We start from the raw sequence: 13,606 nt of genomic DNA on the forward strand, positions 1-13,606 counted from the left end.
GGAGGGGATTGAAACGCGATTATTATCCCCAAACTTTTTTATTCTTTTTTCTTTTTTTTATCGAACGTAAGAGGGAAGAAGAAAGCGAGGTCGATTCTGCTCTCCTCGCTCGTGCTCGCCGAAAACATGTGCATCGTCCTTGTTTCGAACGCAATTTCACGGGTTACATTAGATAAGAGAGCGGGCTGGCCAAGCAAGTTGGCCAGCCTGGAGGTGGGGAGGGGGAAAAAACGAGCGGTGGGCGGGCAGCCTATTCCGGATTCTCAGTTCCTATATTTTGTTCTACTTGAAACTTACGAAACGAAACGAATATCTAAACGAATATTGACTCTTTTGCCGGGGTGCACCTCGCGTCATTTCTCGCTCGAGTGCAAATATTCCCTTTTTTGTTCGAGTTCATCCTTCCACTCCCCCCTCCCCTCGCCACGATCTCGAAACCACCAACGCCGAATTCATGACACGGAAATAAACCGTATCGTTGGAACACGTTTCGTAGAGACACTCGCACGAAATGAAATTCCATTACGCGTGAAAGCAAAGAAACTTCTTGTCGAAATTACGTAACGACGCGATGTTAACAGGAAAGGATCGAAATGCTGGTTGCATAGGCTTTCGAAAGGTGACACGAAATAACGAATTTTCACGGCGATATCGATCTTTTTATCCACTGTACCGTACCGCGCCATTATTACATTTACAATACGCGATGCGGATACGATAAGAAAACGATCTAAATCGATCCTCGTTTACGATTACTTTCTAGAGGCTCCCGTTCTAATTCGCGATAATCTTTTCCTTCGAGAAACTGGTGTACGACTGAACCTAACCTCCGTCGATGCGCGGCCACGTAACTAACGCCATCTCGTCGAGACGGTTGCGCCGTGGCGCTGTGGCGAAACGAAAGTGTGTTTGGATCGAGATTTGTCGCGATCCGTAGAAACGGTCGATCGTGACTGCGAGGTGCGGCGAGATTTTCTTTTCCCGAGATTCTATTACGCAATCGTGAAAGCCTCAAGTTTCTCCATCCATCCATCCACCCACCGATCGGTCTCTAATCCGTTTCACAACAGTCGGTTTCGCGACGAGCATGCGCACAACCGCGATTCGAGCGATAAAATTCGCCGTTCCGGCCGTGGCGATTGTTTGTCCTCGCGTCGCGAGTACTGCGCACTCGATTGCTCCTTATCAGCGGTAATTATCAGCAAATCTTGGTATCAGGGCAAATACCGTAACGCATCGTGGCGGGAGTGCTCGGCCTACCGGCGTTACAGCGAAATGGCCGTCGATGTCTCCGCGATGGCTTCGCACGGTCCACGTGATCGCCCGCCGATCGCAATTATCGATAAAAACGGTGGGAGGACGATACGCCCGCCCGATATTTCCCCTATTTTTCTCTCTCTCGCTTCGTTCAACGTACAATTCGATTTAATCGATAAATTGAATATATCGAGTAACAATTTTAAATGACAAAATAATTACATATATATATTGTATCGCTATTTAAATAAATCGTTTAAACCCTTAAATGTTTTTTAAAAAAAAACATACAGCACATCTGAAGAAAGTTAAATTTACATCTCTCGACTATCAATGGAAAAAAAAGTAAACAGTGATAGTTTGTCCGAAATACTCTTTCCCAAAGAAAAATAACATGCTTGGAGAGCGACGAAACAGGAAGTCTGCTCAGAGTAAGATTCTCTCTTACCCTGCCTGTGCTACAGAGAGAAGCGCGAATATCGTTGCCGGTTATTTCTTGATCTATCGGCCCGGGTACATTAGCCAACGTGTTTTGAAACACTCGTGGAGCGTATTTGCGTTGGCATCGGGCGCGTTATCCCTCTTTCATCTCGCCCCGTACGAACAACCGTCGTTGGCCAAAAGTTGTCTGATATCCTCCTCGCGGCGGCCCTTCGCTCGAGCACGATCCCGCGATTTTTCTCGCCCCGACGGAGGGAGACAGATCAAAGACTCGGCTCACGCGTCACGGCCGCGAACAGCCCTGTCAATCATCCGGGACGCGGACCAAAGGGACCTCTCTAATTACCCTTCCACGGTGATCCGTCGTGGAATCGAGCATTACTCGAGATTCGTTCATTCAATATACAGCTTCTATTCTAATAAATAAATTTGTATAAACTTGTTGATTGTTGTTGTATTTTTTGATTTGATTTGTATTTCGCAATTAAACAATAATAATAATAATAATAATTTTTCGACTCGCTGATAAACCGTATTATAACTCGATCGTTATCTGTGCATGTGATCACCGATCACAAATATAATACCTGATCTTTTCGAAAGTGTGAAAGCCGTTTTATATATATATCGGCCATAGTTGCCAAGTTGCGATAATAAATTCATTTATTGCCTTGTCTTGTCTGAAACGGATAAAGAAATAAATGATCCCGATTGCTCGTCATCGTTCCATTGTTTGCCACGAAATCTTCGCCCCGACAAATTTACGATCGGAATCGCGCAAATATGTTTGCCCCGATTACTCCTCGTTAGAAAGTATCATCGAAACGGAGCCAGTCGTCAGCCTTGCCTCGATCGCGTGCCTTATCGAACGAAATTATTATTTTTACCTTCCCCTCCCCTCCCCTCCTCCACTTTAACTTAAGCTTCGCCTGGAGTTTCGTCCTGGAAATGTTCCAGCAACCTATCGAGTTGTACATACAACTTAAAAAAAAAAAAAAAAAAAGCAGTCAGAATTTTTAGAAAGAATTTAATTTTTTATTTTCAAGAATTTTCCTCTTCTTTTCCGTTATAAAGAAGATATCGAAGAGAATCACAGAGGAAAAATTAAATCTATCGAAAATAAATCCAACTCCCATCCAATCCAAGTTGTACATACAACTTAAAAAAAAAAAAAAAAGCAGTCAGAATTTTTAGAAAGAATTTAATTTTTTTAGAATTTCAGAATTTTTCTCTTCTTTTCCGTTGTAAAGAAGATATCGAAGAGGATCAGAGAGGAAAAATTAAATCTATCGAAAATAAATCCAATTCCCATCCAATCCAAGTTGTACATACAACTTAAAAAAAAAAAAAAAAAGCAGTCAGAATTTTTAGAAAGAATTTAATTTTTTATTTTCAAGAATTTTCCTCTTCTTTTCCGTTGTAAAGAAGATATCGAAGAGGATCACAGAGGAAAAATTAAATCTATCGAAAATAAATCCAACTCCCATCCAATCCAAGTTGTACATACAACTTAAAAAAAAAAAAAAAGCAGTCAGAATATTTTTAGAAAAAATTTAATTTTTTATTTTCAAGAATTTTCCTCTTCTTTTCCGTTGTAAAGAAGATATCGAAGAGGATCACAGAGGAAAAATTAAATCTATCGAAAATAAATCCAACTCCCATCCAATCCAAGTTGTACATACAACTTAAAAAAAAAAAAAAAAAAGCAGTCAGAATTTTTAGAAAGAATTTAATTTTTTTAGAATTTCAGAATTTTCCTCTTCTTTTCCGTTGTAAAGAAGATATCGAAGAGGATCACAGAAGAAAAATTAAATCTATCGAAAATAAATCCAACTCCCATCCAATCCAAGTTGTACATACAACTTAAAAAAAAAAAAAAAAGCAGTCAGAATTTTTAGAAAAAATTTAATTTTTTTAGAATTTCAGAATCTTCTTTTCCGTTGTAAAGAAGATATCGAAGAGGATCACAGAGGAAAAATTAAATCTATCGAAAATAAATCCAACTCCCATTCAATCCAAGTTGTACATACAACTTAAAAAAAAAAAAAAGCAGTCAGAATTTTTAGAAAGAATTTAATTTTTTAGAATTTCAGAATTTTTCTTTTCTTTTCCGTTGTAAAGAAGATATCGAAGAGGATCACAGAGGAAAAATTAAATCTATCGAAAATAAATCCCATCCAATTGATTTCCACGCTTCATAAAATCTCCCTCTCGAAAACGTCCCTCCATCCCCTCCCCTCCCCCTGTATCGAGGATAATCGAACAACTACTCCACTCCTTTCCCCCTCGCGCCACGCTGTCGCTACATTATTTACTCCTCATTATCGTCGTGGCCGGCATACCTCTCCCCCTCCCCCCTCCTCCCTCCCTTTTTTCTTCCCTTAATCGAAGGATAATAAAAATCATCCTTCTCGAGCGATGCCTTCCCAATAAAGACATTGTTCCGGGGAGCAAATTCTTATCCGTGAAAAAGGCGTCGTTGTTCCCTTCCCCTTCCCTTCCCTCCCCCCTTTCCTTTCGAGAGAAGTGACGCGAGGAGGAGATGGAGGGTGAGGGAGAGAGGGGTTGGATTATCGGGTTCGAGATTACAACTCTCGTTTTCCTCCCCGTTCCAATACGAGTATCGGCGAGGGGGGGTGGTGGTGGTAAACAGGGTGGAAAGGGGTTTATTGGCCCTAAGCAGGATACTTATTGAACTCTTAGCGGTGTTTTTATCGCTCCTTTCCTCTCTCTCTCTCTCTCTCTCTCGCCGCCCGCCCCATAAGGCATAGGCGGTGTTTTAAGTGTTTTCGAGTCCTTTGTTTTAAAGGACTCGCTCCCCCGCTCGCATTATGCACCCTCCTCCGCGCAACAGAGGGGAGGAGATACTTGCAAGAAGCATCTCAGCTCCGTAAACTCCGCGGCTCAAGGGTTTGACCACTTTTCCGTGTCCTTTTTCTCCTCCCCACCCCCTCCCTCCTCGTGTCGAGACTCGTCGGGTGTCGAGTGGATACGGAGAGGGGGTACGGATCGTGAACGCGTAGGACCAAGTAGCATGGAAAAGGATATTTCGTTCGAAACGTGACAATAATAATAATAATAATAATAATGATCGAGTGGAATAATTATGGCAAAAGTGATGAACCACAAAAGCGATTACTATATTTTCAATTTTCAACAATCGTCGAATTCCCTGTCGATTGAATTGGGATCGAACGAAGAGAAGAAAAGTATGTATATAGAGTGGATATAGATCGTGAACACGTAGTACAAAGTAGCATGGAAAAGGATATTTCGTTCGAAACGTGGCAATAGTAATAATAATAACGATAATAATAATGATCGAGTGGAATAATTGTGGCAAAAGTGATGAACCATAAAAGCGGTCGAATTCCCTGTCGATTGAATTGGGATCGAATGGAGAGAAGAAAAGTATGTACATAGAGTGGATATAGATCGTGAACACGTAGTACAAAGTAGCATGGAAAAGGATATTTCGTTCAAAACGTGACAATAATAATAATAATGATCGAGTGGAATAATTGTGACAAAAGTGATAAACCACAAAAGCGGTCGAATTCTCTGTCGATTGAATTGGGATCGAACGGACAGAAGAAAAGTATGTATATAGAGTGGATATAGAGAAGGAATATAGATGAACATATAGTACAAAGTAGCATGGAAAAGGATATTTCGTTCGAAACGTAGCAATAATAATAATAATAACGATAATAATAATGATCGAGTGGAATAATTGTGACAAAAGTGATAAACCACAAAAGCGGTCGAATTCTCTGTCGATTGAATTGGGATCGAACGGAGAGAAGAAAAGTATGTATATAGAGTGGATATAGAGAAGAGATAAAAGGATATTTCGTTCGAAACGTGGCAATAATAATAATAATAACGATAATAATAATGATCAAGTGGAATAATTGTGACAAAAGTGATAAACCACAAAAGCGATCGAATTCTCTGTCGATCGAACGGACAGAAGAAAAGTATGTATATAGAGTGGATATAGAGAAGAAATATAGATGAACATGTAATACAAAGTAGCATGGAAAAGGATATTTCGTTCGAAACGTGGCAATAATAATAATAATAACGATAATAATAATGATCGAGTGGAATAATTGTGGCAAAAGTGATGAGCCACAAAAGCGGTTACTATATTTTCAACAATCGTCGAATTCTCTGTCGATTGAATTGGGATCGAACGAGAGGAGAAAAATATGTATATAGAGTGGATATAGATCGGTAAACACGTAGTACAAAGTAGCATGGAAAAGGATATTTCGAAGAGTATTAATTTTTACGAAGTTTTCATTTAAAACGTGTCAGTAATAATAATAATCGAGTGGAATAATTGTAGTAAAAGTGAGCCATAAAAGCGGTTAATATATTTTCAACAATCGTCGAATTCCCTGTCGATTGAATTGGGATCGAACGGAGAGAAGAAAAGTACGTATATAGAGTGGATATAGAGAAGGAATATAGATGAACACGTAGTACAAAGTATGGAAAAGGATATTCGTAAACGTGGCAATAATAATAATGATAATCGAGTGGAATAATCGTGGCAAAAAGCGGTTACTATATTTTCAACTCTCGATTGAATTGGGATCGAACGAAGAGGAAGGAAGAAAAGTATACACACGGGTATGATCCGAAATAATAAATCGGGTGATCGATCACGGATCCGACGTCTATCCGACGTTCAAAATATTCTTGAATATTCATCGACGATGAACCGACGAATCCCCTCCTCCCCCCCCAGCGCGCGTTCCCTATTTATGACTTGGTTCTTTCATTACCAATTCCGTCGGTTCCGCCGGCTGCCATTAGTCACACTTTGCGTACCGAAAGCGTGATTTCACCCGCGTTTATCGCGAATCGGTTGAAGGTGAAGTGCACTCGGGGGTGAATTTCACGGCGGGGGGAGGTGCGCGCGTTCCGCGCAGAGAGCGAGAGAGAGGGGAGGTGGGGGGTGATCGGGAGCGAGCGAAGGAGAGATAAGCGATTGGGCGGCGAGGGGAGGGCAGGGCCCACCCACGTGCTCCATCGAGTGCTCCGTCAGTCATTCGGCTGAACGCGCACGCAGCGGAAAAGCCGTTGGTGTGCGACACACAACAGTTCAACGGTGGAATTACACTGTTGCCACGGTGCTCTCCGTGTGCTCTACATGCTACCACGCGTTTTTTTTACGGATGAAAAAGCCACCATTAACCCAAACGTTCAAACGCCTCGAATTCTTTCGTTTCGCTCGATGCTCGAAACTACTCTTTCTTTCTTCCTTTGTTTTCTTTCCTTCCTTTTCCCGTTCCTAGGTTAATAAATTTTTAGGATCGCGCGTTCTCGCGCGTGGAAAGAGATCGAACGGGAGCAAGAGCGAGCAGGATAGACTCACCTCTTTGTCCTTGGCTTGCAGTTCTTGTTCCAGGTTGGTGTTTGGCGTCCTCCTGGGATTGCTGGCATCGTGCACCTGCTGCTGATCGCTTCCCTGTGGTGTCTGAGACAACTTGTGCCCCTCAGTCTTCGAATTTCCATCGTTCGCCGCGGCTAGTTGCTCCTTCAGTGCGGACACTTCCTTCTCCGCCAATGTCGCCCTCTGAAATCCAACAATCGATAATAAATATCAATCGAAATCGTCCGTAAATCGCTGGATTTAGAATCCAATATCATATCACACGCGCCTAATAAGTTTTAAATATTTCAAACTATATATTCTCGAATATAGAATATAGAATCCTCTATTCGTATAATCATCTATTAAAACGATCTAATTTTACCAACTTTACTTTATCGATCTTATGAATATTTGGTCAACAAGAGAGAGTTATATCTGTTAAACGAGACGTGAATATATTTATACCCCCTTTTCTAAAATTGAACAAAGAGGAAAATTCTTGTCTGAAAAATTTTGGGAGAAATTTTTCGAAAATTATTCCTCGCTCGGAAACGAAACACGATTCCCTCCCTTTAACGACACACCGCGTGCCGTAACGACAAATGTTGTCGACGGCAACGGCGCAACGCCGAAACTCATCAAACTCGGCATCTGGAAGCAATTAAAGTAGAATCGCGAATCGGGGGTAAGTAAAATAACGCAGCCAAGGACTCTAGCCAAGGCAACAAGTACACGTCAGTTTTTGCCCGATGCATCGAAGCTCGATCGATCGTTCCGCGAAACAACGACGCCAACTTCTCCTCTTCGATTTGAAATTGTACGGTAACACGAACGGAACGTGTATAACGTGTACCAGCCATTCTATATACAAAACCGTTCCGTATTATTTATATTTTCCACGGTAATCCTATCCTGAATTCCCCCTCTCTCTCTCTCTCTTCCACAAATTTATTATTACGTCACTTTATTATTACAATCCATGCGGAAAATTTGGAACGAAACCAAAATCCCTTTTTTCCTTTTCCCCGTTCGAAGCCAGGGGAATATTCGCGTAAACAAATTTCGAAACGAAAGGAAATCTAAATGGTTCCGAAGAAGGAAGGAAGAAGAGACACGATGAGAGAGAGAGAGAGAGAGGTAGCCTATAGTAATGACCCATTGTTTCCTGCAAAAAGCCTTGACGATGTTATCGATAATTACGAAATGATACGGGAAGCATAAATACATATCTGAGAGCTGAACGATGCACGTTCATTGAAATGGCGGACCGAGTATCGATAGGCTGTCGGGACTCGTCCTGTGTATTTGTCACGGGAGCTGAAGGGGGAGGGGGACACGAGCGGAGTTGGAGAGGACCGAGAAGATCGCCGATAAAGATCCGTACCGTCCGCGATCGTCACATTAGCGGCGGAAGTCGTTGAAAGATAATGGCTTCTTTGTACGTTCGTTCACGACATTGCTTTTGTTCTATCAATAATCGGCTGTTAAGAATTTAAGTTATGGGATTACCTTCTCCCTTTTTCCTCAGATGCTTCCTCCTTTTCGATCGTTTTCAATCGAATTTGATTTCCGATAGATTATCCATCGAGTATTATACTCGTCGCATTATTGTCGAAGTCGAATATTATGAAAGAAACGGATCGAGAATTTAAACGCGGTCGATTGTTAAAAAAGATTCCGACATTATTCTCTACATTACCGATCGAAAACCTGGACAAATATAGTTCAAGATTTCGTCAATTGGAGAGAAAGTTAGGTTAAAATTTTCCCATTCCAATTCTCGAAGAATACGAGTCGAATTCGACACACTCACTATATATATAATATAATAACTGATTATGTAACTAGGAGTTGAGAGGATACAAGTCGGAGAAGGATTTTGTATTTTCACAACGAACGTGTTTCGACGCGAGAAAAGATAGCGGCCACCGCGCGTTACTCGCCATGTCACTGAAAATAGCCGGGAAGCGAATTCGATGGGTCGAACCGCGGCCCGGTTCGATTCGATAGTTGGACAGCGCCAATTACCAAGCATACTCGCCTTTCGAGTCTGAGTAGAGGGCGTGGTGGGAGGCGAGTTTCGATCACGTCGAGGCGTTTCGTCTTGGGCCCGACGCTCGTCTTATATCCCGTCGCAAATTGACGGTTATCCGACTTGCACGGCGTTCCGGGCATCGATCGATCGCCACTCACCGATTCGATATACGGAATCGGGGCTCATTGCACACGTCCCGCGTGTGCAAGAAACCGCTTCGGGGCTGGTTTTAGGCACCGGTGGTCACGCACTTTTGGATCAACTAGCGGGGCATCGATCGGTTTCTGTCGTGTTAATGCTTGTTTCCACGTTTTCTCCGCGTTCAACAACTTGCTGTGCCGTGTAATTAAACCGCCCCCCCTCTCCCTTCCGTAATTTATCGTAATTTCGCGGCCACGGTTTCGTATATCCTTTCGTATACATATATATACCCGACATTTGTAATTCAAATCTTTCTTTCTCTTTCGCCAAGTTTTCTCTTCGAGAAGAAGACGCCATTTTTACATCGACGATCATTTTCATTATCGATAGATTGTTATACGCGTGAATAGTATTTTTGTCGTCTCCGCTACTATTATAACTCGTGATACATACGCGCGTGCGCGTGTGCGCGTGTACACGTATGTGCTTTTGGAACATGGATGGATGACAAGTTTGGTAAGGTTATGTTATACTGCAAGATTAGTCTTCGACATAACGTGAGTGCTAACCTATAAATGTCATTGTTTCGTTTCACCAACGCTATAAATTTCCAATTGTTATATCAAACGGATCGTTTATTTTCAAACTCTAATTGTTCAGGGATACTAATAATAATAATTTACTATTATTATTCGACAAACATTTGTTTCCCGAGAAAAATTGAAAAAAATTTTTCTTCAAAAATTTCCAACTTTCCAACGAAAATCTGGTGCACAGATCGGATTATTTATCGTCGAAGATGGGGAAAAATTTCGCACGATCACGGTGGTCAGAGTTCGCAAAGGAGAACACCGCCAATGACCACGCGTGCACACAGTTGGCACACAGAGGCGTAGAGGCGTGTTGGCGCGCGCACGAGCGCGCGGCATGCGAGTGTCGCAGCTGGCGACGCACGGTGTCGTAGCCCGTCAAACGCCGAGCATTCTTTGTGCCCCGCCGCCGGAATATCCCGAATAGATCAGCCTCCCTCGCGGCTCGCGCACCCACCTCCCCCCTCTCCCCTCTCCCCTCTCGCCTCCCCCCTCTCTCCCCCCCGCGCGTCTTTCTATTTTTACGCCCTAGCCCCCGAATCATCAACGCGCACCGTTCTTTTCTACTATTTATTTCGTGACGGTTGACTAATGCGCGAGAGACCCATCGGGAATTCCGGTTGTTTCGATGCGCTCGACTCCTGAATCTCTCTCGCGTCTTGGAAAAAAGGAAACAAGGTCGATGGTTCGATTTAATTTTATTACGTGGAATATAAATATATGTTTGAATATAATATATGTTTATATATGAATATATATATTCATATATATATATATATGAATATAATATATGTTTAGAATTTGTTCCTTTCTTGTTAAGTTAAAATAAGAATGTAGAAAAGTTTGGGAAGAGAGTCGAAACGGTATCATGGTAGTATCTCGTGGAAGAAAAACTATTTCCACATTAAACGAGCGTAACAATTTCAAACGACAACGTGCCGAAATACATTTTTTTCGATTTGCTTTGTAAATGGAAAATTTATTTTCAAACATCTCACACGTGCTTTCACCTCGAGTTTTACAGCGAAGTAACTCATTTATTCTGAGACGTTATAGAGGCGTTTCCACATACCGCCTTTGAAACCTCTTATTGAAATGAATTTTAATGATCGTGTGCCACGCTATTCCCCCCCTATATTTTTTTCGAAATAAAAGGAAATCCACGGCATTCAGGCGGCTGCTAAATAAAGCAATTTATACAACCCACTAAAACGAATATCTAATTAACATGAAATGCATCGTTTACCTTTACGACGTGTTTTACTACGCCTTCGGTTTCATTTTCCAGATTCGCGTGATCCAACCACTCCGAGACTTCTTCCGTCTTTGACCTTTGACACGTCGTAACGCCCAATAATTATGCGTCGTTCGCACACCATCTCGGCGATAAAAACGAAACAACCGATCGTTCTCAACCTCCTCGTAAACGGGGAGGGAATACATACGCGCGTTAGAGAACGCGGGGAAAACTCTCCGTTCGAAAAGGAGATCGGAGCTCAAAAATACCGCCGTCTCTGCCGCCCAAACGATATTTTTATCAACCTCGCTCTCGGAAATTCCATCGATCGAAAGCAATCGATCGGATGCAAAGCCAACTCTACACACACACGCGTCTCTACCTTACACGATGACAGTCGTTGCGGCAAGAAAGGGAGGAATACCTTACCGCCAGCCTTCTTTATAATCTGCCCCGTGGAGGGGGTGGTGGATCAGCCGTTTACGACGGTGTTATATTTTTTTGGCCGCCGAGGAAGGGAGACGGTCGTGATATTTCAAATTTTCTCATTACACCTCGAGGTGCGAATCGTCTCTCCCTCCCTCTCCCTCTCTCTCTCTCTCGCTTCGCCCCATCCTTCACCCTTCCGATATACGCGGCCGTGGCGCCGTACCCTGCCCCTCCCCCTTCTTCAATCTCACACCAACCAGCCATCAGAGAGGGTGAACCAGCCCTCTTGTATTTATTATTAAGATATCGACCGAGCTCTAAGTCCCGCCGCCACACTGCAATACGCGAAACACTCGAACGCTTGCACACTCTCGCGGAAGAGAGAAAGAGAGAATTCGACCCTTTGAGAGAGGAGGAGGGGTAAGATCTCCCCCAAAGGCATCTCTCTCTCTCTCCTTCGAGCGTGGAATTACCACCATCGATGCCAATTCGTCGCTTTGTTCGCGACACTTTTGTTCCAGAGGAGGGGGGGGAGTAGAAACGAGAGAGATAGAGGCCGCTCTTTGTCTCGATCCGATTAAAATGGCGCTAGAAGGAGAGGGAGAGGGTTTTTTTCTTTCTCCAATTTTTCGTTTTATATATATATACTCGAAGATGGCAACTAAGTAATTGATTTCACTTATCGATATGATCACTCATAATCGATTCGGATCGTCACAGTGCAACTCGTGAGATTGCAGAGAAGCTTCGTGTATCGCTTAAAACAACTTGGCTATGTTCAAAAACTCGATACATGGGTTGCTCACGAACTGAGAGAAAAGCATTTAACGCGACGCGTTAACAGCTGCGATTTGCTAAAGAAACGTGATGAAAATGATCCGTTTTTAAAACGACCGATAACTGGCGACGAAAAATGGGTTGTTTGCGACAATATCGAGCGGAAAAGATGGTGGAGCAGGCCACGTGAACCAGCTCGAGCAACATCGAAAGCTGGTATTCGTCGAAAGAAGGTTTCGTTATCGGTTTGGTGGGATTACGAAGGAATTGTCTATTTTGAACTCTTACCACCCAACCGAACGATCAATTCTGTCGTCTACATCGAACAACTAACGAAATTAAACGACGCGGTTGAAGAAAAGCGGGCCGAATTGACGAATCGAAAAGGTGTCGTATTCCATCGTGACGATGCAACGCCACACGCATCTTTGGTCACTCGGCAAAAATTATTGGAGCTTGGTTGGGATGTTTCGCCGCATCCACCATATAGTCCTGACCTCGCACCATCCGATTACTTTTCGTTTCGATCTTTACAAAACTCCTCGAATGGTAAAAATTTCAATAACGATGATGATATCGAATCGTACCTGATTCACTTTTTCGCTAATAAAAACCACAAGTTTTACGAACGTGGGATTACGACGCTGCCTGAAAGATGGCAAAAGGTCATTGATCGAAATGGGCAACGCATTACGGAATAAAGTTATTCAGTTCCATGAAAAAATTGTCTTTGATTTTCTAAAAAAAATCCGCAATTACTTAGTTGCCAACCCAATATATCGAGGGTCGTCGACCGTCGGTCGAGGCTTCTCATGTGTTCCCACGTGTGGAGAAGGGGGAGGAGGAGAGTAGTCTGTGGCGATATTTAAGAAATGTCAATACGCGGACAGGCGAGGGGAGGGGAAGGAATGGAAGTCGACGACAATGCCAACGGAGGCCTCCTCGAGGCGGCCCCCGCCGTCATCGGCTCTCCTCCCCCCCTCAGTAGCCCCGAGGCATCGGTTAAAAAACGAACGAACCCCTTTGAAGTCACCCCATCCCCCGTCGTCCCCCGTTGTCCTAATGAAAAATTAAAGCCCCTTCTTAAACATCATTAGACACTCGGAGGAGGACCGATAATCTTGCCACCCCTCCCTCTTCACCGTGTTTTCTCCACCGCGGATCGGACAAACGAGCCTTTTCCTCGGCCAATTTTCCACCAAGTCCCTCGAATCTTGTGATTCGAACCAGTCTGAGTTTCTCTTTCTTTCACAGTTTTCGATCGATCAGTCAATATTTAGGGATCGATAGGGTTACAGTTTAAATACGAT

At 43.0% G+C, this 13,606-nt stretch overlaps 1 protein-coding gene across 7 annotated transcripts in view; it reads right to left on the reverse strand.

Annotated features, from left to right (window-relative positions):
* LOC551460 (homeobox protein cut) overlaps window positions 1-13,606 on the reverse strand; it is a 108,169-nt gene that overhangs the window by 50,664 nt on the left and 43,899 nt on the right. For all 7 annotated transcript variants that reach the window (XM_026441567.1, XM_026441569.1, XM_026441564.1 and 4 more), the window contains exon 2: window positions 7,088-7,288. In XM_026441567.1, the coding sequence (XP_026297352.1) occupies window positions 7,088-7,288 (201 nt within the window). The remainder of the gene's footprint in view (window positions 1-7,087; window positions 7,289-13,606) is intronic.

The sequence above is a fragment of the Apis mellifera genome, linkage group LG6, assembly GCF_003254395.2.
Source record: "Apis mellifera strain DH4 linkage group LG6, Amel_HAv3.1, whole genome shotgun sequence".
NCBI classification, from domain to species: domain Eukaryota; kingdom Metazoa; phylum Arthropoda; class Insecta; order Hymenoptera; family Apidae; genus Apis; species Apis mellifera.